Source organism: Haplochromis burtoni, unplaced genomic scaffold, assembly GCF_018398535.1.
Source record: "Haplochromis burtoni strain Fernald_Lab_line unplaced genomic scaffold, NCSU_Asbu1 Contig_50, whole genome shotgun sequence".
In the NCBI taxonomy this organism is placed as follows: Eukaryota; Metazoa; Chordata; class Actinopteri; order Cichliformes; family Cichlidae; genus Haplochromis; species Haplochromis burtoni.
The window spans coordinates 608048-635741 of record NW_024582411.1 but is presented as its reverse complement, the minus strand read 5'-3'; the positions used below and the strand labels follow the sequence as shown (position 1 = coordinate 635741).

The 27694-nt window shown below is 39.6% G+C and overlaps 2 protein-coding genes across 9 annotated transcripts in view; one reads left to right on the top strand and one right to left on the bottom strand.

Moving 5' to 3' along the window:
• Positions 1-179: 179 nt before the first annotated feature.
• ap1g1 (adaptor related protein complex 1 subunit gamma 1) lies at positions 180-18952 on the bottom strand. Of its 2 annotated transcripts, XM_005929572.3 has the most exons (24): positions 18837-18952; positions 11719-11922; positions 11498-11622; positions 11119-11260; positions 10840-10936; positions 9801-9877; positions 9390-9398; positions 7571-7666; positions 6715-6795; positions 6530-6628; positions 6395-6450; positions 6188-6301; positions 5949-6089; positions 5468-5522; positions 5237-5359; positions 4952-5041; positions 4729-4853; positions 4296-4400; positions 4001-4142; positions 3645-3771; positions 3133-3237; positions 2798-2958; positions 1785-1883; positions 180-1671 (listed from the first exon to the last, which is right to left on the bottom strand). In XM_005929572.3, exons 2-24 carry the CDS (start codon positions 11917-11919, stop codon positions 1570-1572), a joined length of 2472 nt encoding a protein of 823 aa, XP_005929634.1. In that variant the 5' UTR covers positions 11920-11922; positions 18837-18952; the 3' UTR covers positions 180-1569. The 2 variants fall into 2 exon arrangements, with proteins under 2 accessions (XP_005929634.1, XP_005929635.1); XM_005929573.3 differs by lacking the exon at positions 9390-9398 and having other exon boundaries at positions 18837-18951.
• Positions 18953-18979: 27 nt separating this feature from the next.
• The window catches only part of LOC102291450 (zinc finger protein 821), a 21497-nt gene continuing 12782 nt past the window's right edge, over positions 18980-27694 (top strand). For 2 of the 7 annotated variants that reach the window (XM_042220532.1, XM_042220531.1), the window contains exon 1: positions 20132-21657. In XM_042220532.1, coding sequence (XP_042076466.1) covers positions 21414-21657 — 244 coding nt within the window. In that variant the 5' untranslated portion in view covers positions 20132-21413. Of the gene's footprint in view, positions 19145-20131; positions 21658-25434; positions 27295-27694 lie in introns of those variants that run through there. The other 5 variants (XM_005929570.2, XM_005929569.3, XM_005929568.2 and 2 more) reach the window with 5 other exon arrangements.

Sequence of the window (27694 nt, the reverse complement as noted above, 5' to 3'; positions counted from 1 at the left end):
TGCCACACTGTAAAGAAACAACCAAGAAGATTAAAATACGTATGTGTCAAAACTAGAAAAACATTACTGCTGACATCCTCGTGAGCTCATGAGACTGATTTGGGGGTGACTGATTTTTAACTCGTCATTAGACTAAGCAGTGAAAAGGCTAAATCAAATCAAGTGACATACCCATTCTAATCCACCGGGACCATTTACCCCCTCAGATTGAAAACAGGACCATCACACAAGCAGACTTACAAACAAAGCTCATACAGAACTCAATAAATTCAGGGGCTTTTATCTAGCTAAGTCAGAAAGGCACATCACTTTGATATCAGGCATAAATTAAGTCAAATTACTGCAGAGATAAACAGACTTTCACACAAATAGTGCCAGTAAGATGAGCATCCCCATCAAAGAAGACATGAAAAAAAAGAATTAAGGGGAAATAAAAGCATTCAGTGCATGTAACTACATTCATAACAAGCTTAATTTACATGTATGTGCATGGTGACCACGTTCAACCAGGGTAAATAAATCTGAAATGTAACTCATCTAGACTCGGGACACAGATGCAGGAAGAGTTTAAAAACACAAACTTATTATCAGATCAATTTTTAGGCCTGGATTATATCCACTCTAACGAATGAACACCCTCAGACGAAGCAAAGCAATGAACAGTTGAATGTTTTACGTTGATCTAAAAGCTGCTGCTTTACTACAGATGTGATAAGAGCTGAGCAGGTTCTATGAAATTAGCCACAGGTGATCAAAGTGAGCATCTTGGATCTGTTTGTTCTTAATGTGACAAACTAACGCAGACGATTCCCTATAGAAACATAGGATAAAGAGGCCTACAGTCAGAGTCGGAAAAGACGAAGTCCAGGTGTGATTGTGATCCTAACGATGCTCAAACATGCTTTAAGCAAATTAATGTAATTCAAAATGAATACAACTCTGACAAGTTATATCACTCATGATGTGGCGGATCAAAAACGAGGTTACCCAACAAGTGTGTGACTGCAGTGAATAGACCTTTCAAAGCTTTTTTTTTCCTGCTGCCTTTGTAGGATTGAAGGTTCATAGGTAAAACACCCAAATGCAAAGCCAATCATAAGTATCAAGGGAGCAGGGTTTCCACCTGCAAGTCCAAATAAAACTATGGTTACTGCAGTGCTTATTAGTGGGCAACACTTTTCTTCTACAGTGACTAGAGAAGTAAAGTGTACCACAGTGAATGGTGTGCGTGTGTGCTTTTGTGGGTGATGTCGGTGCCGGGCAAAGGGTGTGTGTGAGAGAAACATACTAATCAAAGAGATCAGGAAACCAATTAAGAAAAACAAATAAGAAAAGTTCATTGATTGATATGTTTACCCAATTATTCGTGTGATGTCAATAGTCAATAGGGTCTTCGTAACATCTGCATTTTTCTCCTGTATACAATGCTTTGCTGCTCCCCATGCAACTTGAGGGCATCTGTCTGCACTGATGTCACGGGGGGCCGTTGGAAGAAAGGTGGGAGGTGAAAGGAAAATCGTTTTCATAGTTCCCTTGCTTGGGGCTTTTGAGAGCAACAGGAGCAGCTCATCACTGCCAGGACTGAGGGGGGAAGTTATTAACCTCAGCCAGGTCTTGCACAGCCGAGCCTTTGTGGGTGTACGTCAGCTTGATCCTCATTCGTAGTTGTTGCTGAAATTTGGGAGGGGTGGATGGATTTATAAAAAAGGAAACTCCTCATGAGGACAAAAAGAAAAAACAAAAACAAATATGTATTCGTTACAATCTGAGAAAAAGAAACTCACCTTCTGTGGGTTGAGTACTCTGATGACCTGTGTGACAGTTCCCTGGTTAAGTGCTGGGACGACATTACTGCTAGGGGAAAGAAGCTGCAGCTGGAATGTCTGACAAACAGAGAGGGGACGGCGAGTTAGATGAAAATTTAATGATACCACCGAAGAATTGGGGTCATAAGAGCAGCTTAAAATACGGACACTAGACAGCAACTGATCGATGGTCACTCGAAGCCACTCATCACTACTTTATCAAATTTATTCATTAGATAAGATGACTGTAAAATATTCCATGGCGCATATGCAAGGTGGGTGGTCAACTTACACCCACTAGGCCCCCCCTTTGCAGTATGCAGGCAGAAACCCTGGTTTTATTTAAATCAACATAACCGGATATTACTTTAAGACTACAAAAACAAGAGCGCATAGTGAGACTTCACTTAAATTACACTCATAGGAACGTCAACATTAGAATATAAAAACTGTACATTTCCCCATGAAACTAACAGCATTGTTTTAAAAGCCCATTACTATGGAAAAATACTATTTGAAGAGTTGAGAAGTTTGAAGATAAATCAGGTAAACAAGAGACCACAGGGCAGTTACTAAAGATCCAGTAACAGCAACAGTTACCACAACATAAATATTAATAAAAGTACTAACAGCAATGTGTCATGTGATCTGAAAAAATAAGCATTCCTGCATTAAATAATAATTAAACACAACTAGTTGAGAGTACTGCAGATAACAGAGAAAAACAGCATACCAAAGACACTGCAAGTCTATTAATAATTAATTCCCACTAGCACTGACTGCTCAGTGTTTCCAGCTTACAGATCCAATATTTACAACATTCATGCAGGTTCAGCCTACAGAACAAGCACATTATTGGCACTGTGAGTTACTGAATAAGCCTAATGTCAGTGGAAACCCATTTACATAATGGAGCTAAATGAAAACGAACACTGTCGTGATTAGGAATTAACTACACTTTCGTCACATAATACCCGTGTTGGGCTGCTCACCTTTGGTACTGCAGCCTGAAAAACAAAATCGGTCATGTCTGCTTCTGTCGAGTTGGATGCGTGGATAGTGATAACCGCGATGTTGGGGTTGGGGTTAGCTCTCTCAAATGTAAAGTCTATTTTCAGGCCATTCTTGTTGTACGCCGTCATAGGAGGGATACCTATACAGAGAGGAGCAGTTGATTAAAAAATGTAGATGTTACAGTACTAACACTTCACAGGTTGGGTAAGTCCAGAAAAAAAAAAAATGACCAAGTGCTGTATTATGTAAGGATTAGGTCATAAAATAGTGTATATGTGGCAGTGGATGGTCAAGGTGAGAAACATACTCTCACCTGCAGCTGCAATGTCATTAAAAAGGGGCGGTGAGGTGAGGCCATCCAAGAGGAAAGCGGGTTGGGAAGAGGGCACTGAGGTTGCAGGAGCAGGGGCTGGACCGCCTGGGAAGGAGGAAGCAACATACGAGGGTTTAAGAGGACATGGACACAGAATGATGATATGCAGAGATTACTGATGTGTCATTTTCAAGGGGTTTAAGGGGGCATTGCAGCATTACTGAGCATGTGTTGTGTTCAGAATTAACATGATTATTATTATTATCCAGTCACACAATCACAGAAAAATCATAACTTTAGAAACATAGCTGGAATAAAAGTGGCAAGTGAGAATGCTGATATACATGGTCCAACATTTTGGGTATCTGCTTTACTTTTCAAGTACTGCTGTAATCACTGCAAGTGCGATTTCTAGTTCATTAAGCAAAAAGTCAAACTCAAGTTTTATAGCAGGCTCTTAAAAAAATAAATAAATAAAAAGGTGCAATAAATGTGTAAACAGAGTACTCTACCACTAAGTGAGAGGTCACCCAGTAGATCAAGCAGCTCTCCTCCTGCTGAAGCTGGCTTAGTGGGCACAGTGGTCTGAATTACCGGCACCACATCGTTACCACCCAGCAAGTCTAATAAATCATTAGCCTGTGGAATGGGGACAAGACATTAACATGATAAGTACATGTATACCATTTTTAATGATACTACAAAAATAAAATACTCATCAACAGACTTAAATGAAGCTGGTTCTAAATTCAATAAAAATATGGTTTCTTAAAGAAACTTAAGACAAATAGATCTATCCTGTTAATTGTTCATTTGACTACAGACGTGTGTATTTCGTGATAATATAAAGGCTGAAAACAGTTCTTACCTGGTTGGTTGGCTGGGTGACGGGTGGTGGATGTTTTGCTTCCACAACAGACGGCTCAGCCTCCCCATTAGTCTGTACAATCTCTGTGGGGCCATTAGAAGCAGTTTTCTCCATAATGGGCATTCGCTCTAAGAGAGCTGGCCTATTGTCAGGGAACAAACAAGGACAAAAGACAGACCAAACTCAACCACTTGAGCTTTTTTTTTTTCCCTTTTCTTTCCCCGCCCTTAAATCTACTCAGTGCTACAATGTGCCCGTCACAGATATGAGTAATTTCCTAGTAAAGTAGTTTCACCTCATATGGTCGTATTTCTTGAAAAGCGCATTGTACTCCACAGCTCTCTGCTGAAGCTCCACATCGATGCTACTGCCATATATCGAGACCACCTTCTTGATTCGACTGAAACAAAAAGTGAAGGTAGAGCTGGTTATTACACAAACTTTATTTCTTATTTTATTTTATTATTATTTTCAAAACATGGATTGTTTTTCAAACACACTTGAGCTTAAAAAGTGAGACACAAGTGCTTTATGTATTATGACGCTATGTCTTGTTATTTCTTATGACCAATAATAAACACTCATATATTTATGGTCCACTGAAAGCCCCTTCAAACTGTCTCAAAGGAAATGCTGCACTGAATAACACATGTAACCATCTTAAGATCATGTGACAGTAAGTCAAAAGAAAGACTTAGCCACTGTAAGTTTAAAAAGCCATTACTCACTTTACACTAGTGAAGCGAGTAGACAGCTTCATGATAGCTGTAAGGGCGTAACCCCGGGTCACAGGTGTGGACAGGTTGGACACCAGGAGGCCTTCCAGCACGTCCAGAACCTCATCCTCAGTCACCTTTGTTCAAAAAGAAAAGAGGAAAACAGAAAATCTCATGAGCAGGTTATGTCATCTTAAATCTTGTTTTTGTATATGCTCTTGAGATGTTTGTGTACCTGGATAGGCTCCTCCTCTTCACACTGCCCAGACACAAGCAGGTCCCCATACTCTCCTATGCACCAGGATGCTACCTGCACTAGAGGTTGCTACACAACACAGAAATAGAAATCACCTTCTCACACTAGTTTGAAATACCAAAGTTTTGTTATGCAATACATTCTATTAATGTATGCTACAAAAAAATTAATAAATAAAAAATATGGAGACATCACAAATCTAAGCATGACCCAAACAAGAAATGCTGCGAGAACTTGCAGGTTGCTACAAACACGGAGACGAACCTGTGAGATGTCATCCAGCAGAGCTTTGTAAAGTCTCTGTACTGTGTAGGCGTGCATCTCCACGCTGTTTGTGATGAGCTGGATGAGGTTAGGAACGGAGTCGTCTCGCACGTAGCTCCCTGCCTGGAAGGATGAGCAGAAACATCAATGAGAAACGCGAACAAACTACTAGTGAACTAAACAACAGTCAAAGGACTTTTTAGGCATTAGAGTTTTGTGTATTTTACTTACGGTTGTCAGGACTCTCATAATGGTGTCTATGTGCCATCTTTTTGAAGGAGCATATCTGTAAGATAAACAATACACCCATTAGGCCCAGCAATGGACTAAAAATGTAAATGTATTAAATTCAGAAGAGTGTCAACTGCTAGGAGATAAATGCTGTCAGAGAATAAAGGTGTCAACAAAGTCTGTCAGACGATGGATCACTCATTGTATCATCATACAGCATTTCTGTGCTGGCCATAAAAAGAAAGATATATACTAGATTTTCTAATTCATATAGATACATTTAACTTGTACCAAGTAGTACCAAACCAGAACCTTTCGTGCTTAAAGTACAGAAAACACACACAAAAAAAAGAGAAAGTGAAACCCAGAAAACTTTAACAACCTTGAACATGACAAGGTCAGCCAGCATGTGTTTTACACTTCAACAAAGTAGCAGTGGCTAAACTTGTAAAGTGTGGTGAAGTCTGTATCAGTGTCATACTTCTCAGCAGCTAGAAACACTCCTGATGCACAGTCTGCTTTGAATTCAGGGTCACAGGAGTCCAGGAAGTAGAGCAGCTCTTTCATCATGCCTCTAATGTTGTTGCCGTTCACAAGCGCAAAGCTCAGTTCCATTGCACGTCTACACAGTAATGAAAAACAGACGAGGGTCAGAAAAAAAAAGGCAAAAAACCCCAAAACAGCATGACATGTTAAGTTATGTGTAGCACCGTGAATCACCTCTTGATGGACACGTCCAGGTCTTTTAAACAATCCACAATGGTGCTCCGATGTCTCTGCACTGCATTGTGGTCCGTTTGTACGGTCTTTAGTAGAGATGTCAATGCCACATATCTGAAGTTGATTAAAGAAATGTCGACAGGTTTTAATCAAACTTTAGATAAAATCGATGGCTTCAAGGTGAAATACTCCAGGCAATTTATTTACCTTATATTTTTGTCATTGTTAAGAAGGAAGCGACCTAATATGTTAATGGCCAAGACCTGCAAGAAAGAAACAAGCATTCAGATGAGTTAAAATTTTCAAAAAGATTCTCATAACCTTTTCCTAAAATGAACTCACCCTCAGTCCGCTTTCAGACTTGATGTCCATTATAGTCAGTACAGTCTCGTACAGGATTGCATTGCCTACATTTTTACTCGTCTCCGTGTTTGTAGCAACCTGCAAGTATACAGACCGTGGATTTGTCAGAACAACACTTAATCTGTGAGGACTTAAATCTAAGCAATATTTTTTCCAATTCCAACCTGCGCAAGAATGTCATTCATTGCTTCACTGGAGTCGTCATCACCCTTGCCTAAAATTCGCAGTAGTCTCAATATCCGCACCTAAGAAAAAGAAGAAGCAGCAGTCCTGTCAAATGTGATTTACTTTATTGTTACTCACAAGCCGCTCCTTGCTTGCTGCCATTTTCTCTCAACAGCCAATCATTGGCAGCAACTCAATGCATCTGTGGTCAAGACAACCTGCTGAAATTCATACCAAGTGTGAGAATGAGGAAGAAATAACTATAAACCTGCTTGCTGGTGCCAGCCAGGCAGAGTATTTTAGCAACTGCTCTACTCAGATTTCCCCACACAAACTTCCCAAGGATTTACAGAGAAAGATTTTTTTAAAACTGAAAATCCAGTGAGCTGCAATTCTCTAGGTAAAAACGTCTTGCTGATACCAGAGTTCAGAGGAGAATGGCCAGACATGTCAGGCAACAGTAATTCAAATAACCACTTGTTTCAGATACCAAGTACACCAATCACCTCTGAATATGTCAAACCTTGAAGCAGATGGGCTACAGAAGCAAGACAAAGACAAACAAAAAAACAAAAACAAACAAACAAAAAAAAACACCAGGGGAGGGAATCCTGTCAGGATTCCCTCATTTTTGCTGGCCACGCCCGTCCCTTTATGACCACACTCACGTTGTTGAATATGTCCAATGAAGAATTAAGACAGTTCTGAAGTCAAAAGAGCTCCAACCTGATACTAGCCAGGTGTACCTAATAAAGAGTGCAGTGAGTCTAAATTCTAATGATGGTTAACAATCATCATTAGATGATTGTTAACTGTTGTACCGGGTAATTGTATAATGAAAAAAGTGAGATTTACCTGCAGGAAAGGGTCACTTATGCCTGACACATCATGCTCAGGAGAGTATCCAGACATTATTAGGTTCTTCAGGATTCTCACCAACTGTGGAACAAGCTACAAAAAACAAAAACGAGAAGAGGTGTCACAATATTTTGTTAAACTCTCTGAAATATGATTCTTTAAATCATTAATGTGTGTAACACTACTATTAATGTTTGAAGTTAACGATTTCTCAGTTAAAGCAGCAAGTTCTTATGCAATGCAAAGGGGTTGGGATTCTCGTTTATTGATGCAGAGCAATATGGTTAAAACGTGTGTGACTAATTGAGATTGTGAAATCAAAAACTTGACTGTACAAATGTATTGGGTTAGAACATCTGGCTTCGAGAGAAAAAGAAACTCTGCATACACACTGCTATGATTTTGAGCATGGCTAAGCAAAGAGTAGTAGCACTAGTTTAAATTAATTCTAACATAAAGTGCATTAAAGCAGGAAACTTCCCATCACATTAATATCATCTATCCTACATAGTTTCAGTTTTTCAGGGCTTTAAAAACAAACAAAAACAAAAAACAACTGGTCATCAAAGCATGACAGTTTGGGAAATAGTTTGGCATCTTACACAGCACTAAATCAGAAAACTGGGTACCATTTTCAACCATGCCTATTAGTGTAATAGGGATGGGATACATTTACTTTTGTGTTTCACTGGAGGGAAGCCAGAACTTAAATTGATGTGCAGGAAGAACTAAAATTTGTGCAAGAGGCAAAAAACTGCTTCACAGGGAAACTCGAAATTAGCACTACACGGGCAGCTTACAACACCAACTGTACAGTGATAGCCAAAACCAACAGAGGCGGTTAAGCCAACTTCAAGTCGGCAGACAGCAAAGTTAACTAGCAGTAGCTGGCTCTCCTGACTTGGTGTTCTTAGTAAGGTGAAGAGAACTGAGGGCTGACTGTGATGACAGTTTGGTATCACTGATCTGCCGTGAATAAAGGTATCTTCAGCCAGGACATGTGGCGGTGTGATATCCCATACTTTGTGTGTTTTACCTCATTCGTATCCTTTAAGGCACAGAAATTATAGACAAAACTTTGTTTAGCAGTACAGTGCATGCAAGCCCAGTTGTTGTATATTCTTAAAAATTAAGGTGAGAAGCTTGCAGCATGTAAATAAAACAGTTCTGAGATGACAGAAGAACTTTTTGCTTTCCAATTTTACTTTCATGCTGCTTTGCTACATCAAGCTTTCCAGGCCATTTCACTTGACAAGATCTTTTTTTGCAGAAGGTACGACAAGAAAAAAGCAAATCCAAATCAGAGTAGGATATTAAAAGGAAATTTTAAATAGAAGACTGAGTTTGTCCTTAACATGACATCCCAGTGCAACTTTTGCCAAACTCTTTCTCAAAAGTCAAAAATAGCTAAGAAAGTTACTGATGTCACAAAATAAGCTTCCAAGCCTTTTCACAGTGATATTTAGTGAAAACATTGTTCACTGGTGACAACACCTGTGGCAATTACGTGGAAACACACCAACCTGACTGCCTCTAAATAGACACTGATCAAATGAGTGGCTTATTTGGCAAAAAAATTCAAAAACATTCAAAACAATAGTGAGAAATGTATCTGACAAATGGACCAAGAACTCTTTATAAGATTCAAAAACACCGACAGTAATGATCACCGTACAAGTTAAAGAAATTAAAAGATTTCTAAATTAAAACACAACATGACATTACTGAACACAAATCTGATTACATTTGAGGTGACTGTGAGGAGTGATTACTATTTACAGCATGCACCAGCTATGAGATCAGAATGTACTCTTACCTTCTCATTCTAACACAATGCAGGAATTGTAACAAAGACAAATGACAGAAAAAATATGAGGTAGATGTTAGGGAGGGGAAAACTGGAAATCATTCACTTTCAGAGAGCTTAAAAATAATGTTCAGATCATGAGCATGAGGAGTGAGGTCTCTGGCATAGTTTTGTTACACCTAGAGAGGGAAAGGTACAGTTGGTAGCAGTTGAAATACAAGAGGAAAAGACAGTGGTAGGAGATAAAAAGACTAAGACATACTCTGAATGTCGAGGAAACCTCTCAAACAGTTAAAATGCTTATCTAGCTTAGCTACAACAAAAGAAAAAGTGTAGGCAAAGGAAGAATGAAATGTGACGTAGCCCTTAAGACAAATGCATAAGTAACTTCTTTAAGGTCCTTTAAAAAATAATCTGTACCTTTCTGAAGTGGGCCAGCATGTCAGGACTTCTTTCACACATCTCAGTGAGGAGGACAACTGATGTATGGAGAACACCTGGGGGACCAAACGATGACAGGATGACACCACTTTCAAGGAAAATGCTAGCATGAGTTGTTTTGCTCTATGAATCACCCATTTGTTACTAAAAAAAACAAAACAAATCAGTATTTAAACACTTTGATGGACAGTGAGCAGTCACACAGAGACTCAAGTCAGAAAAATATGCCATATATGGTAACTGTAACAGGTGACAGCACCATGCCTCTGACCTGAATATATCCAACAGGCTAATCATTCCCTTGTGACCTTATATTATTGCTACAAGGCTGAAAACTAATCTTAAGGACATCAGTGGAAAGCAGTGGCAGCTGTGTTTTCAAGCCACACAGTTGTAAATATGTCACATTATAAAAATAAACGTTGAAAGTTAGAAACTTGGTCACATTATCGATTTGACTGGGTGCTGGCAACATTCAGACACATGGTCTGTTAACGATATGCATGATTGTGGTTGCATAGGAAAGTCCACAGTAACAATACCTGACATTGCTTTGTGTATGTAGAAATCTATCTTGCAATACAGAGCAGTAACTTAGAAAATAAAAATACAACTGCATAATGAGAAGCAAACATTACTGCACTGCCACAAAATGTTAAGAACAACTTATTTTATCTGTCCTCAGGATTCCCATACACTTGTTTGCCATACACCTACGGGTCATTTTTGACCCGAGGACAACACAAGGGTTAGAAAAACAACAACAAAAAAAGCCAAAACAACTTTTCCTTTGATATATCCTGTGTATGCTATAACACACAAGCCCCTGGAGTATCTGACAGACTCATTAATTCCACCACCCTCTGCAAAGGACGACAGAGAAAGGGCATCAGCTGCCCAGCTGTTATGAACAGACCAATATGAGTGGCAGGAAAGAGGACACACTCCGTTTTTGTGCAGGACAACCGCATTTCCCCATGAGCCAGCAACTGCATCCCGACAAACCATTTACACTTACCGTGGTTCTTCTCGCTCAGCAGGTTTTTTGTTGCTGGAAGGAACATTTCCATGAGTTCTGGGACCTTCCTGATGACATGTACGGCGCACAATGCCGCCTGTAGACAAACATACAAATATTTAAATAAGATATGCTGAAGCCGTTCACACAATCTCTCCTTTTTTTTTTAAGTGTTGGGTGTGGTGTTAAGTGCTCAGCACACATACCTACCTTTCACCCCCAACACATTATTAAAGTAGTAGTAGTAGATAATTAAAACATGACAAGAGTAAAGCTCACCTTTTTCCTTAAGTAGGAGTTGGACGTTTTAAGCAGCTTCTCGACCTCTCCTGCCAGGTCACGACACATTTCTGAAGAACCCATGCAGCCTAAAGTACACAACGCCAGGCCCTGGACATACTGTGTGCTGTGATTCAAATCACTGGTGTGGGAGAAGAGAGTCAAATAAGTCACGGAAACAAAGAGTGACTTTATATGCTATACCAGAGAGGAGCATATGAATACTTCACAATCTTATGAGGACTATGAAGAAGTCGATGAAGAAGGTTTTCAACTGTGTTCAGGGGACCATAAACTCATATTTTAAGTACTGGACTAAAATTTTTTTTTTTTTTAAATTTAAGTGTGCGTGTCTTAACCCAGTGTAGCCTCCACTTACTTCTTAATGCAATTTGTCATTAGGAGATGGACATCCTGCCTCTCGTCCAAAAGCAGCATAGCTCCCAAATAACCTATTCGTTTGTCAGTGAACTTCTGGGATGCAATCAGCTTCAGACACTCCAACTAAAAGGAAAAAAACCGCATCATCAAACTATTCAGAGGTGCAAACTTAAAACTCCTTTGTATACATACTGCCCCCCCCAACATAACCAAACATACCTGTCCAAAGTGCGCTGGGTAGCCCAACATGTGCATATAAAGCAACTTTGCGACATTTCTGCAACGGTACGTATTGTCTTCCTCTCTAAAGGACGAGCGGATAGCAGCACACTCTTTCTGGATCATCTCACGCTCCTCTGCCTGGGTCCGTGCTGTCCGGATAGTCCGGATCAGCTCCCGCAGTCTGATCGGAGCTGGCATTCTCTGGAAAACACAAAGAAAGGAAACCAGTTGGCATCGGGACAGACTTCACTAATGGAGAAAAGCTACAATTCTGAAATTTAAGACAAATATAAAACTCTCCAGTCTGCAGCATGGTATGTCACTTTTTTTTACCTAAAATATGACAACGTATACTAGAAACCAAGAAAGGGTTTTAGCTGCTGTGCATGTAGGCAGAAATGTAGGTTTTACAGGTACCAATCAACAGTCTAGACTTCACTTCCTGAAATGTTCGCTGAAACTACAATCATAAATTTTACTTGGGTAGCAAGAATAACAAAAGGATTTTATGTTTTTAGGAATAAAAAGTATTTGTCAGTTTTCCAGTAAAACAGACTAATTAAAAAAAATCCATGTTGTGTAAGATTTGACTTTAGGTGGAAACTGCCTCTTTTGTTTAGATCTTTTAAAAAAAATAAAAGTGCAAAGGCAAAGAAGAAATGGTGAAATTCAATCCTTGCACAAAGAAGCTTCTAAGCAAACACAAGCTACAGAAAGATGTTTAAATATTTATGAAGGCACATGCTTGCTTGAAAATCAACTTTTATGTGTTTGCATCTACCAATTACCCGAAACTACACTTTACCAAAACAGATCCAAGAGCTACAAAGATGAAAACATGAATTGCAAACTGCATGTTAAATGAACTCTTCGATGAGGCAAATCTAGCACTAATATGAATATTACAAGAAAGCTGTGAGCCAATGCAACAAACCTCGGGGAAGCTTTTGCCATCCTCTAGAGGAAACTCACCCGGATATTATCCATACTTTATCAAGTCTACTTTCATTTTATACAAGCACAGAACACCGTTTCATTGGCAGGGTCTGAGATTTTTTTAACATGTTAGGAGAGAGCTATTCCGGTCTGTACCAGTGAGTAAATTATCTTGTACCAGTGAGTAAATTATCTTAAATGACCGGGGTTTAATGATTACTACAGCACAGAGACTGAGAGCAAAGTCAGTTAAATTTATTTAATATGCAGCCCAGCAAATGTCAGGTTGTTGGAGCAGACGGGAGGCTTGCAAAATGTGCTCAGCCAAATTGAATTTAACACAATAACATTTTAGAGAATATTTAAGTTAAAAACCAAGTTTTTAACTTGGTTTATTCAGGTAATTTAACTAATGACCACACATTTCTAACATCCACCTTAATTTTAACTGTCAAATAAACTGGAAAGTTATTAATTGTGGTGTTTTACTGAGCAATAGGTACATTTTGTCTCCCATCTAATGGAAAGCTTTTATGTAGTAGGATGCAGGACATAATTAAGCTGCTACTGCAACAGAAATGATGGTAATTACTTGATGAGCAAAGCCATAACTCTATCCAACTCCAGCTATGCAGTGCTGAAGTGGGAACATAATGCACTCTGACATATGAACCAGAGCAAAGAGCTGATGGCCTAGCAGATCCACAACATTTTTCAGGAACAATCTCACGTATTGGTTGTGTTGCACACAAACAGTGACTTTGCCACAGTTCCATACAATTTATACCAGCACTGAGGACATGAGTAATGCAATATTCCACATACAATACGTGTTGCCAGAGGCATGCACTGAGGCACCACTCCTGTTTTTCAGACATAACCTTCACATCAGCACTGGTTCAGGAGAAGTTGTCAAAATCTGGAAAAAAGAAATCTGAGTTTTTCCTTCTTTTGCTCCAAAGTTTTTTTCAAGACAAACTCATTTTCCTCACGGTCTCTTTGAAAGCCTCATTCAAACTGATACAACATTTCCCTCAGTATAATCTGTAAACAAACTTCTGTACAGATACAATATTATACTAAAAAAAACCAAACAAACAAACAAAAAACCCACATGATCGTAAATTCGTGTTTTCAACCTCGAAGCTACAGAAACAGAGGTGCATGACCGGCCAAAACACAAAAGGACGGTTCGCGCCAGCAGATGACGTCACTTTTGGTGTGCTGTTGCAGAAGTTGAGAACAGCAAGTTTAATGAGCCTGTCAGTCCTCTAAATGTGCGACTGCATCGATTAGTGCTTTATAAAATAATGTCTACGACCTTAACCGAGTAGCATACAGTAAAAAGATGGTTAGAAGTCACAGGCTTTCCTTGGTTTTATTGTCTAGATCAGCGATTCCCAAAGTGTGGACCAGGGACCGCTGCTAGGCTGTGAAGGCACTGCAGGTGGACTGCAGTATAAGTAAGTGAATTAATTTAAGTTGCACTTAAGTTTGTGTCCAAGTGGTAGGTTTGTCACACATTGGCCTGCATATGACTGGTTAGCATTACCAATTTACAGCCAACACCCTTTCGCTTATTTTTGAAGATTTGAGATCGGCTGGTTTTTAAGTGGGCCACAGCACTCTTGACTTTGGAAATAGCCGATCTTGATAAGCACAAGGATTTTAATAACATTCACAAAACAAAAATGATTATATTTTTGTTTCATAAACAATCTCATACTAGCAGGAAAAAAAGAAGTTTTATAAAACAGTGACACACAGTAATTTAACATATTTTTTTATTCATTTTGTAGTCAAGAGAGAATTTATCCCTCAGAGGCAATTACTGCTGTCACGATAAATATTTGCTTTTGAGTTTTTTTGACTTTTGTCCTCCTCAAACATCTTAATGAACCATAAGTGACACTGTATGAAACAAGAAAAACAGATCAACCGTGTGGCTCTATTAAATCATTACACGAACACATAATGAAATCAAGCCTCTGATTTATCCACAACAGCTCTGTCATGTCTTATGGAAATCATATGTTGTCAGTGTAACAAGAAATGTACAATCTCTGACTGTTTAGAACAGGCTTTTATGTAACCAAATACAAACTTTACATCTGTCTACAATATACCTGATTACATTGGCCAGTATTCAGCGGAAGCTAGATTTTTTTTCATCTGAATGAATAAAGAGGGGCGGAAAAAACTCCTTAACATTTCGTTATTAACGCTAACACTTGTGGGATCAAAGGAAATCCTCTGAAATTATGCCAGTCTGAAGGAAATAAGGATACACACACACACACAGGAGGAATGAGAACATCCTTTGCTGAGTAAGGTGGTGGCTTGTGGACAATCTAAGAATTCACTTTGATCAAAGAAGAATAGGAAGGGTGGTCAGGCAAGGCCACACTTTAATAAAGCCAGAGACTTACTGTTCATCTTAACACCGTTTAAATTACCTGCACTGAATGGACCCAGTGTTGGGCTCCATTAATCATGGCTCCCCGACTCTTGCTGTGCTCATAATCAAATGTGTACACATTAAAGAACGTAAATCCAGCCACTGCTGAGAGCTGATTAAATTACAGTTTCACATTCTTGCAGTTGCAAAACAGCAGCACATTCTTCTACAAACAAAATATCAATTTTAATTGCAAATTACTGACATTGCCTTCAGATGAACAGTGTAGTTTGCCTTCTCATCCACAGATGAATGTGAAACTGCGGTGGGGAAGCAAGCTTGTTCAACACTTGTCGAGCGACAGCTTTTAGTTCACTTTATTGTTCCTCACTACAAAGACCAAATTTTGTAAAATTGTTTCTGTTCTTATCAAAGGTTTTTGGCCTTAAATGAGTTTCGGGAGGCTTAATTCACTAAACAACACTTTGTTTTTTCCTTTATCAAATAACCAGAAATAACAAGAAAATGGAGCAACTTCTATTTTGTAAGGCAACAACCCCTCAAAGGGCCATTTCGAGCTAGGATAAACCCTGATAATATTTATATACAAGAAGAACAGCTGTTATACTGCATCCAGATTGCTTTGGACATTTTTACACTCCCCAGACCATATAAAAGCCTAACACTATGAGTTATCGCATGCATCTGCTGACATGTTTTGCATACACTGAAACATTCATAGAAGAGCTAACCCAAATCTGTTTTCAAAGAGCCTGACAACCAGCAACAGGTTAAAAAGCACGTAACACTTCCCATTTACCACAGGGAGCAGTCACCCTGTCGAGACACAAAGAACCACTTTTTTTTTTTTTTTTTGTGGTTTTAGATTATATTCCTAAATGCCACAAGCACTGTATGGGTAGAAATAGAAAGCATGATGTAACATCCATTTATGCTGTCTTTTTTCCCTTTTTTAAAGAACTGCACATTTAAAGTAGACAAAAAGGTCAGACAGCTCCAAAAAGAACCATATACAGAGCTGTGACTGGCAAACTTTGGCAGACTGCATAGGGTTTTTGTTTTTTTTCTTCCTCTCACCATTCAGCTAGACATCAAGACGTTCTAAATTAAACAATACCAACACAGACTATTCTACTGCTTCTTTTATAACCAACTATAGATGCTCGGCTTTACAGAGCTACAAATAACTAAACACTGAAGTTCAAACGTGAGTATCAGCTTTGACATGGATTACATTTACACCTTGGTTCCTATGTGCACATTCAAATGTTGAGTACCGTACTTGTGTATGGGGAAGAAGCACTCGTAATAGTCAAAATATTCTGTCGGGTGTTTTACATGTACTCACTCCAGACCTTTATGGTTTTCCAGATTTTGTTTTCCTCTCTTAGCAAACATGCAGAGATCAGACAGATCAAAAAGCCTGCCGATTTCTACATCTATGTGCAACTGCAAATAGTCATTTTACTGTTGCAGCTACCACGCCTTTCTTCTACCACTTAAAAGACACTTAACCTGCTGAAGACAACACTGAAAATAGAGAAATTGCTTTTTTTTGACTGATGATCAAAAGAGCCATCAAAGAGCCAATAATGAGATCAACTTTAAGTTCAGAGACTCTGAAGGTACACAGGAGATCTACAAAGGTCTGTGTGTGCCTTCACCATCAGTTGGAGTCAGTTAAGCTAAGCACTTCTTAATTTAGCTTTGTCAGCCTGCAAATTGACAAAGCCTGCTGGAAACTAGCCCTGCTTAGAACGGGTCTTTGGTAAGCTTTTCCTGCTCAAAACTAATCAGAGGCAAAATGTGCAACAACCCCAATGCTAAAATGAGGAGGAAAAAAGACAAAATAACAAATGGCATTTACAGTACCTTATTTATCACTAAGTTTGTGCGGCTATTTACTTAGGGTAAAACCATAAAGACTAATCAGTTTCTGTCCAAACAAGACACAGAGACAGTGCTAACTCACTCAGTACTTAGGTTGGCCAAATGACATTGATGTGGAGTCAAAATGAATCCTAAACTGGAAACCAAACCAAAAGATCTTAAATAGCCCTGAGGCAAAGCCTGGAGCTATCTGATTTCACATTGTGTGGGGCACTGATATGCAGACACAGTGATCATGTTAAGTTGTTTCAGTGCTGTGTGATTAATGCACGCTAACCCTGCTTATAATGCACCTGCTCGAGTACATTTTATGCATGGCATCACTGCCATTAGAGGTAAAGGTTAAATGTTTTTAATTAAGGTCATAACTGCATGTTTCAAGCACAACATTATGCGCCGTTCTATAATAATGCATCCTGGCTATTCCTTTGCTACAACTAAATATGACTTTTTATCATTAACTCTCACCTAACTACAGCTAATAACAATAATAATAATCTACCCCATATAACAGACAATACATGTGAACAGAAAAGGTAATGCAGGACAACATACTGCATATTTAGTTTTATAAAGTGAAGCCAGTAGGAACTGAATATGGCTGGAATCTACAGTACTGCGTGTGACTTGACTGTGAGGAAAGTAAAATTATACATTTAACAGGTTGATTTTCATTAGGCCCTCCGGAATCCCTCGAAAGCCCACGTCAAGCATACAGATAAAGTAAACTGCGCGTCAAAGGCGTTGCAATACACTTGGCTTGTAGTTTATCAAGACTGGTTTTGTGTGTCGGTGCCACAAACAGTGGACCTGAAGAGCTTACTTCGACCTAAGCTTGTGGAGGCGTAATTTACAGCTCCTGTCAAAACCCGTAGAGAAATCACCGATACTGTACGTCACCTCATTTGCTCACTTCCTACTTGCACCTGACTTCCTTAACACTTACATGTAAAGTGATCCTGGAAAATGAATTAAACTCGGACGTTGATAACGCAGTTATAAAAACAAAAAAAGCGCGTGTCTAGGTCTTTCCTTCTCATTTAACAGCTTGTCAACACTAATTAACCATCTCACGAAACTGGACAAAAACCCAAGTCCACGTCCTCAGAACACCAAGCTAGCTATCGTTAGCTTCCTTGGTATTTCAATTAAACGCTAACTTATGGATTAAACGCTTACAGTTGGTTACATATTAGGAAAGTCTAACTGTATTAATAACCACGCCGTGAAGTGTCACATGTTTAATATGACTTAGAAAACGCAAATCACACCTCTGAAGAGCCAGCTAACAACTAGCTAATTTAGTAGCATCTTAAAAGGGTAAGATATCATGATGACACTACAGGAGTAGCTTCATCTTAGCTGGCGCTGTATTACATTAAAGTTTACATCATCAGCTGTATACAATCAGAGGCAGACCATTACACCTGACTCTGATCGCCGATTGATCAGGACATAATGCAGTTTAGGCCTTCTTGAGGCATTTGGATTATCAAGCTAACGTAGCCACCTGACCATTAGCTTGCTTCTTCATTACCTTAACCGAATACTCTCTGAATTAAATGCAACTTGTGCCCGCTAGTTAGAAAGACAGGAAATAATACATTGTCACTGCGCGTTGCCTTGATGACTTTGATTTAGTGGACACAGCATACTGCTGAGCTACACATCCCTAGTGCAGCAAGACTATAACTATGCTAAACATGCTAGCTAACTTAGCACAGCCCCGGTGCACTAAGGGCTGCGACTTCCTATGCAGCGCCACAGTGACAGTTGTCAACGTAAATACAGTCAAACCGCGGACAACTACTCACAGGCAAAGCCATTTCCCCAAATTTATGCCGACATATTGTTGCTAGGATGTACTTACTAGCCGTAATGATGCCAGAAAATGACTGGAATCGTCTCTATTAGCAATGGAGGGAGGAACACACTAGACATGCAAAATGGTGGCTACTCCAGCCTCAGCACATCTACCGCAGGCGGAGGGTTACACTGACAGATCGCAAGGGGTTCGCGAAAGAAGAGCTCATGTTTATCATCAGCGTACAGTAACGTTAGCTGTACGGGAGGACTTAATCACAATCTGTGCCCCTTACTCGAGACTCCTGCCTCATATGTTCACTGGACAACATGGGTAATAGTTGAATTATGTCTTCATTATGATGGGAGATGTAGGTAGGTGACTGTACTCAACCCTTTCTTATCGTTTACTAATTGCTGTGTGGCTTGTTCGCTTCCATCGTTCTCACAGTAACTATAATGGGCTAACGTTAGGCTTGTTATCATTAGCCAGCTAGCTGATGTTATCCCGTTGTACTCACTGACTGGATATCTAAATAACTGTGCATAACGTGACGTGCCGTTTGCGTCTGAATGTGTGTCATCTGCCACTTGCCTCACAAAGGCGATTTCATGACCTGACGAGATTATTTTGTTGAGATGGCATATTTTTGCTCGAGCGTGCGGAAGAGTACATTTTCACCCGGTCAATGTGGTGCTGCGGTCAGTTTACTCGTGGCAGTCAGTGATGACGACTACATGCAATGTTATGACATTGACAGTCCAACGGTTTGTAGCGACATCTAGTGTTGACTGTAGGATATGCAGTTAGAAAGAGAGTTGAAAATGAAATTACAAGTGTCATGATCAATTGTAGCACTACTTTTTCTTCCTATTATGGCTAGAGGGAGCACAAAGGTATCACAAACTGTGCGAGAGGCTCAGAAATAGTAAGGCTTTTGTAACAGAAAAATACCCTCAGCTTTGTCAGTGTCCAATCAGTGGAGGCATCTCTGTGCATTTTAGAATAAAAAATATATGCATAATAAAAAGTAAATGTTCATGTATTTTTTTTTAATTATTTGAAATAGCACTGTCGCCTCACAGCAAGAAGCTTCTTGGTTTAAATTCAGTCTGAGGCCTTTCTGGATGTTCTTTCCACATCTGTATGGGGGGTTCACTCTCCGAAAACTCTTAACTTCCTCCCACAGGTCAAAGACATGCATGGGGTTAGATTAACTGGTGATCCTAAATTAGCTTCAAGTGTGAATATGAGTTTGAATAGTTGTCTCTATGGGTTAGCCCTGCAATAGATTGGCAACTTGTCCATGGTATACCCTGACTCTGACTGGGATAGGCTACAACTGCCCCCCCCCCCTTCACTCAAGGAAAGTGAAGGACTGGATGATCATTTTATTTAGCCTATAAAAGTACCTCTATCCTATAGGTTTATCTATACACTTTAGTGGTAATCTTAAACATATATCCCTGTTAATCGAAAAATGCCAAATTGAATGTATTTTTTTTATGTGTGTATTTATTTTAAAAATTCTCCTATGAGGCCCTAGCACACTCCCTGGACTGCCGCTCTCACATAATTTCATTGTGTCAAACAAAAGACTTATATTGTATAATGTAAGTTACAGAAATACTGAGTATATATCTGTGACTAAACAGAACTGAGTCGTTGCAGTTTTCAGTTTAGTTTTTTGTTTGTTGTAAATCTAAAGATGTGCTATTTATTTGTTGCATACTGTACTTTTCTTTTTTTAAGTTGGTTGTCCAGAATCACTCTAGAAGGCTTCTGTATGTTGTCAGTTTCTTCATTTGGCCATACAGCAGGAAAAAAAGTTTACTTTGTCACTGTGACAGGATGCAGCATCCCGTTGTATGTTGTGTTTGTACTCTTTGTCTAATGGCAACATGAACTCAAAAGTGTAACTGACTTATCAAATGTGTAAGTGCAAAATAATTGCTTGAACATTAATTTCCCCTTTCTATTTAATAACAATATTCATAATACAAGAATATGATTAGAACAATAATTTAACCTAAGAATATGATTTGACACATTAATCCTTCAAGGTCCTTTCAGATTATGGGTTTGTTTTTATGTTTTATTTATCTATCTATTTATTCATTTATTTTCGGTAGATTTCAGATGCGTGGGTGAGTTCTTATGATAGTGTTTATTGGGGATGTGATGTGCTGAGTAGTCCTTGGATGGATATTTATTAGTTATTAGTTGAGGTGTCATTGTCAGGTTATAGTTACAGAGCTTATGAAGTTAAATAGGAATCATTGCTTCGTCAAAACCGCCCACAGCAATTTACTTACTTTAAATTGATATTTGAACATGGTCGGGTTTTTTTCTCCCACACGACCTGAATGCAGCATAGTATCTTTCACTTGAACTCCCCTGCGTCCCTACACATCCCACAATGCTGTTCGACGTTAGCTTCATTCCTTTTACGTTTAGATATCAGCTGAGCTCGTGCTGCGCTGCAGTTGTGCGCGGGTGCCAGCGGATCGGGATCGGAGCAGCTCGGAGCTGCTCGGAGTCTCTCTGTCCGGGCTTGGACATCGTCTTAACCCGATAATCGGCTGAAGAAGGGGCTTTTAAAAAAGACAACAACAAAAAAGACCGCAAGAATGTGACTCTTAAATGTGCCCGTTTTTTTATTTTTTAATCTCCGAAAACGACCCAGTTTCTGATCTAAACGATTTGATTTTTTTATATTATTATTTTCTTCATCATCTGCTCCCTCTGTCCGGAACATACTTGGACCGTCCGGGGTTAGGATATTCTTTTTTCTTTTCTTTTTTTCAATTTTTCCAACCGGTTTGGGCAGTAATATGTCCAGGCGAAAACAGACCAACCCCTTCAAAGTTAACTGTAGGTATTTCAGGTATTGTCTCTCTTACTATTTCACGAGTTTTATTGATGACACTTGCGCTATCCGTGTATACTAGGGTCGGTTGACATGATCACGCTGCGAGACAAGCATTGTGAGTTTTCTCTCTCTCCGTGTGTGTGTGTTTGTTTGTTTGATCTATATTTGTAGGATATAAACATCGTAACTAATGATATTTGTGTTGCCAGACAGCTTTTAAAGAACCAGGAATTAGGCAAAAGGCAGTTTGGGGTTCAAAAGTTGTTTTTTGTTTTTATTTATTTATTTTTTGAGGTAGAGGTAGGTTAAGGTTAGCACTTTAATTGTGATGGTTAATGTGAGGGAAAGGGGTTAGGGAGTATTTTAACTCTATGAAGATTGTCCAAAAAGATATGCATGTGTATCATAGTTTAAAAATGCAGTCCCAGGACACCTACTGTTGCAGGAACTACCACAGAATTAGTTTTGAGTATTTTGGCAGGTGCTTTTGTGCATGCATTGAGTTTTGGGTTTGTTTGTTTTTTCATGGGTGGAAGTTGGATTTTGTGAGGTGGCTGTAAGTGTGATTGGTCCACATAGAGCCAATGCAAAGAGTGGTAACTTCCTTATCAGAATTCTTTGATTATTTGATAAACAAACATGTATTTTAAGTTTGAGTAAATCAACCCCCATTTACCAAACTACTGGGTTTTTTTTGGGTTTTTTTTTTAAATATTGTGACTTTTCTTTGTATTGAAGGTAAAAACCTTTTTGGAATGTGCCAAAATGTGTATATTTGGGAACAGGTTTTGCCAAAATAACAGATAAAGCTATGAAATGTGGCAGGTTTGTAGTTGATGCCAAGCTGGTAAACTTGTGTGATCCAGCCCATGAGCCCTATAACTAGAGACCATCTTGCAGTGGGATCACACAGGTTGTGACACATGCCAGAATACTGACATTTAGACTCATTAGTACTAAGTATTCAGTACTCATGAGTTGGACCACACCCATCTTCTGACTTAACCGTTATTTCGCTGAAGAATACAGATATGTAATGTTTTGTGTCAGCGCCTTACAGCTTTTGTGACATTACTGCACTGGCAAAATTTGCCCACAGACACATATACAAACAACTGTCAGCATTTTCGAAATTCAGTTTGAGGTATCTCTATGGTACATTTTACCATGATGACACACACAGAATCACAAGTAGAAACCAATAATAGCTACTCTATCATGCTTGGTAATAATGCAGTAATAACTACCATGCATACTTAATGCCAGCGTGTTGACGGGTGATGCAGCCACTTTGATCCAATCTTAGTGCAGTCCCACTTGACCACAGTTATTATTTACAGGTATATGAAAACAAAAGAAACGGGCAAAAAATGGGCAATAAATGCAGTGAGAGCAAGCTCAGGTCAGATGCACTCAACAGACTAGAAAATCAATAGTGACCATCTTGCAAGGTTTTTCCAGCATAATTTTAGTGTTTACCACACCACAGAAAAACCACTCGCACAGTGATAAAACTATTAGTCAGTTTTTATGTAGGGTTAAATTTAGCCTTTAACCCAACTCGCTTTTTCATTTATCAGTTGTTTAAAAATAACTAAGATATGTAAGATACCCAATACTCTCACCTTACCTGTATGTAAATATCTCTCCTTTAAGGCCGACAAGATTATATTGACTAGAAATGTTGTGTGAAAGAATCTTTCAGTTAATTTAGGTATCAAGGCTTGTGGCTAACCATGTTTCTGGTTTCAGTTTTGAGATGTTATTTTTGTCAGTTATCTGCTCTTTTTTTAAAAAAAAAAAAAAGTATGAGGCATTTAAAAAAACAAAACAAAAAAAACCCCACCTATGACTAAACCATGAACAGAAGGGACAGAGGTTTCAGCTTGTACAAACAGTAGCTATGCGTGCACTTGATTCAGTTTTCTCTGACAGCTCAGATTTAGGACAAGATTGCAGGAGAGCATTACTGAGCACACAAGCAGCAAGACTTCCCTTGTGTTGTATGCAATAGTGTTTCTGTTATTTCCCCCTTTCTTCCCTTATTGAATGATACGTCTAATATTTTTCTACTACACAAACACTTTTCATGCTTACTTTCTAATTCTGTTCAACATCTTAGTTTTCCATCCCAGATTTTAATTAAGATTTTATTTTAATGGTAAGCAGTCATCTGAATAAACAAACATCTGGTTTCTGTTGTTTATATGTGATGGTTTGCTGCTCGTCTGTTAAATAATTTTTTAGCTAAATAGTAATTTCTTCCATTTAAAGAAGGGACCTTGGGCTTACTGGTCGCTTACAGTGTAATGCATACTGACTGGATTACTGACATTTGTTGACCAAATTCTATTTTAAAATAGTGTCATATTTTTTATAAAGCACAGATAAATTTATTGAAGCAGATCTCAGGAGCTCTTGGGAGACCCTCTAATGTAGATATTTTGTTGGTGACTCATCTTCTACCAGGATGCTCTTGTCAGTGCTTACCCTGCTGACCTCTTATCTTAAGCTAGTTTTTGTCCACTGAAGGGGATTGCCCAGTGTAATCTACTGAAGTATGCTGCGACCCTCCTTCCTAAAGAGTTTGTTTAAACTTCTGGAGAAATGCATCTCACACTTGCTGCAGACCGCAGTCATCCCTGTGAGCTAATGAGCTCATTTGTTGCTCTGAAACACCTTTGAGAGTGAGCGAAAGGCCTCAGGAGGTCCCAAGACTGTTGTATAATATGTTTTTTTTTTTTAATTCTTGTGAGTGCAGAAGGACACCTTTTGCACACCAACTTTCATTCTTCCTCACCATGATTTGTTTTACCTGTCTTTTCTTGTGAGGTATGAATTGCATTCAAAGAGCTGTCCCCTTTGAGTGGGTCAGACCAGACAGACTGACGACCAGACAGGCAGGGAGACAGTCTGACAGGCAGGCGGGCTGACACACATGCACATGCTCACACACACATGCACATGCTCACACACACACACAAATGCACACACTCGGTAGTACGCACACACACACACACACACACACACACACACACACACACACACACACACACACACACACACACACACACAGGGAATTCCAGACAATGATACAACAGCGGTGTCTGTCTAGCTGTTAAGTTTGATGTACAACAATACTCAAGATTTTTATGCATTACATAAAAGTATTTTGTTTGGAGGTGGTGGTGCATACCCTCGTGGTGTCAAGTGGATGCCTGTCAGGGAAGTACAGTATATTTGTGTAACAGTATATGTGAGGCTTTGGTTTCATAATTTTTCTGTACCTAAATGTAGAAGTTCTGAAAACCTTTATTAGTATTAATTATAACAAATAAGGTGTTATTTCAGAATATTTCACATTATATATGTATTGTTGATCCAACTATGAAATTGAGTTCTCAGGTGGGGGGGCTGTTATCAATCCAACTTTGAGTCTCGTGTGGCTACAAGGTGTTTGTCAGTCTTGTAGTTGAACCAAAATCCTAATCTAAACATGTAGGTTATTCGTGGTGAGAACTGATCCGATGTCTGGCCCACCGTCCTTGTTCTCCAGAAAGTCTGTGGACGTAAGAGGGGGGGGCCCCAGTACTTCTGCAGATTCAGAGAGTGTTGTGTGTCTGCATGTGTGCGTTTTTGGAGGGGATGGCTGCTGAAAAGGAGAAGGAGGGGCCTTTGAATTCAACAGGACCCCCATTGCTCTGTGTTTGAGTAGAGTTTTGGCATTCTGTCTTTTGTCTGTTTTGTTTTGCGCGCTACCCCTCCGTCACCCTACCACCCCCGGCCTGCCCCCCCCAACCAGCCCTCTCCCTCTTGTGTGTGTCTCTTGGCTGATGAGTTTGTCTCTTTGTCTGGATTCAGTCAGACACTGCGTCACCTCCTGCCTACAGACACACAGACTCAGAGATAACATCGCAGTGCTAGAGACTGAGGGAGTGAGGAGGGTGGGTAGTGGTGATGGTGGCGGCGGGGGGGAGCAAGGAGAGACAGATGTACAGACAGAACCGTAGCGGTGGGGGGATGGGTATCTCTCACACATCAATCATTGGCTATGCGCCGAGAAGCCAGCCTGTTGTAGTAGTTCACAGTTCAATACTCGGACCCACTCTAACGAATGCTTGGATTTCTGTGGGAAAAGTGCCCAAACTGTGTTCACATACCAACTTCTCACAAGTAGCCAAATGACTAGCTTTAAGATTATACTTCTGTCTTGCTCACACACACAATAAAAGAGAAAGTGTGTGTCTGTGCACCGTGCACAGTACCTCAGGATTGTGATGAATGCTGTAATTACTTCTGCCAGTCTCAGGTAACTGAAGTCAGGATCTCTCTCTCCCATCTTCTGATCTGTGTAAATGGAGAGGGAGCACACAAGGGAAGAAAATTGGATTTTAAGCTATCATTAATTTTCGCTATCTCAAGTGGTGATGTTCCTATGTGTGAATGCCAGAGGAGTTTTCACCAAGACTGCATCCAAAGGAGCAGTGCTGGCAGTTGAATGAGCGTTTGCGGAGTCCAGTGTAATAAGAAGAAAAGTGAAGGGATTGCATCGCATCCTGCAGCCAAAAAGAGCCGCTGTGTACAATAAAGTGTGGCATCGCGGCAAGTGAAATGAGCTACATATGGGCTGTCATGGTGCAAAGCTTTATCCTCCCCCTCGGAGCTGATGGTAAAGATATAGAAGTAGACAGAGCTCCATATATAAGCTGGGAGGACAGAGGGCGAGCCAGGCTGTTCAGTGTGTGGGTGGTACTGAAGGAGAGAGAGAGAAACGGAGCAGCTAGGCAGTTAGCTGGAGGATAACAGTGCAGGCTGCTACCCCCGTGGGACTGCAGCATGGCTGTCGGAACAGCTAGCATGTATCTGTGATTGTATATGTGTGTAAAAATAGTGGGGGTTGGGATGCAAATGAAGTAAATGTGCATGCATATATGCAACTGGGCTTGTCTCGCTGCTTTTGTATGAATCCTGCTGCTTGTTGTATACGTCATATAAAACCAGATGAATCTGCTAAGAAGTTCTTCTCAAGCTGATCGAGCCCCCAGAGTGCTAAGAAAAAGGTAGAATGGTTTCAATAATTTACTCTCTGGGACAGCTTTCTATCAGTTTTGCTCTGATTATAGGTTTTGTTTTCATTAGCGTGTTATATTTCTGCAATAATCTCAAGATTTTTTAATTGTAATTGGATGGCGTGATCCACATTAAGTGTGATCAAACCATGGAACTTCAGCGATAGGTGAAACCACTTCTATTAAAAGATTTAAAGATTTATACCTTCTTGTGATACACTACAGTAGCGGATGCTGTAATGAAGTTGCTATGGAGATAAAGCTTTCATATGCCGGGTACAATGTATGGGTAGAGACAGTTGCTCAGAATCGTTTTCTTTTTGTGCCCAAGGCAGGACAAAATTTCAAGGTATACCTATAAAAGAAGCCTCATTTGGAATATCATCAGTTCTTCTGATTGTGCAGTCAGATGAAGATATTTTTGAGCAAAAAGCCTTCAGTTCTTTTTGTGCTTCACTATAGGCTGCACTAAACTCATCAGATTCTGTCATACACAATCCAACAGGCAGTCTTGTTGTCCCTGGTTCTGATCCAGCATCTGCTGAAGTGGAGATTTCTCTCTGAAGTTATGTCAGGATTCCAGGTGCCTCTTTAGCTTCCTTGGCAACATGTTGGCATTTTTAACTCCTTCCAACAACAGCTGCAGTCAGGCTGAAGGCCAGTGACTGTCAGTCATGGCTTTTTAATATTTAACTGCACAAAAAGTATACCTGCAGTACTATTAAGGCACACCATTATGGCCCAAGATTTTGACGCATAGAACCAGATGGTAGTAGTTGTCCTCTGTATAAGATTATTGTTCTATCAATGTCCAGGATATGTTAGGGACACATCCTCATTTGTATTTCTCAGCATCTTTAGGTGTTGTGACTTTTTGCTTACAATACAGGGAGTGCAGAATTATTAGGCAAGTTGTATTTTTGAGGAATAATTTTATTATTGAACAACAACCATGTTCTCAATGAACCCAAAAAACTCATTAA

Bases quoted from the DNA above. Each gene is read 5' to 3' on its own strand.
- ap1g1 (XM_005929572.3), bottom strand. From the start codon at position 11,919: ATGCCAGCTCCGATCAGACTGCGGGAGCTGATCCGGACTATCCGGACA. The intron at 4,401-4,728 runs GTGAGTAATGGC...TTTTTGTTTCAG, and splicing joins ACTCGCTTCACTAGTGTAAA to TCGAATCAAGAAGGTGGTCT. The intron at 1,672-1,784 runs GTGAGTTTCTTT...CCCAAATTTCAG, and splicing joins GAGTACTCAACCCACAGAAG to CAACAACTACGAATGAGGAT.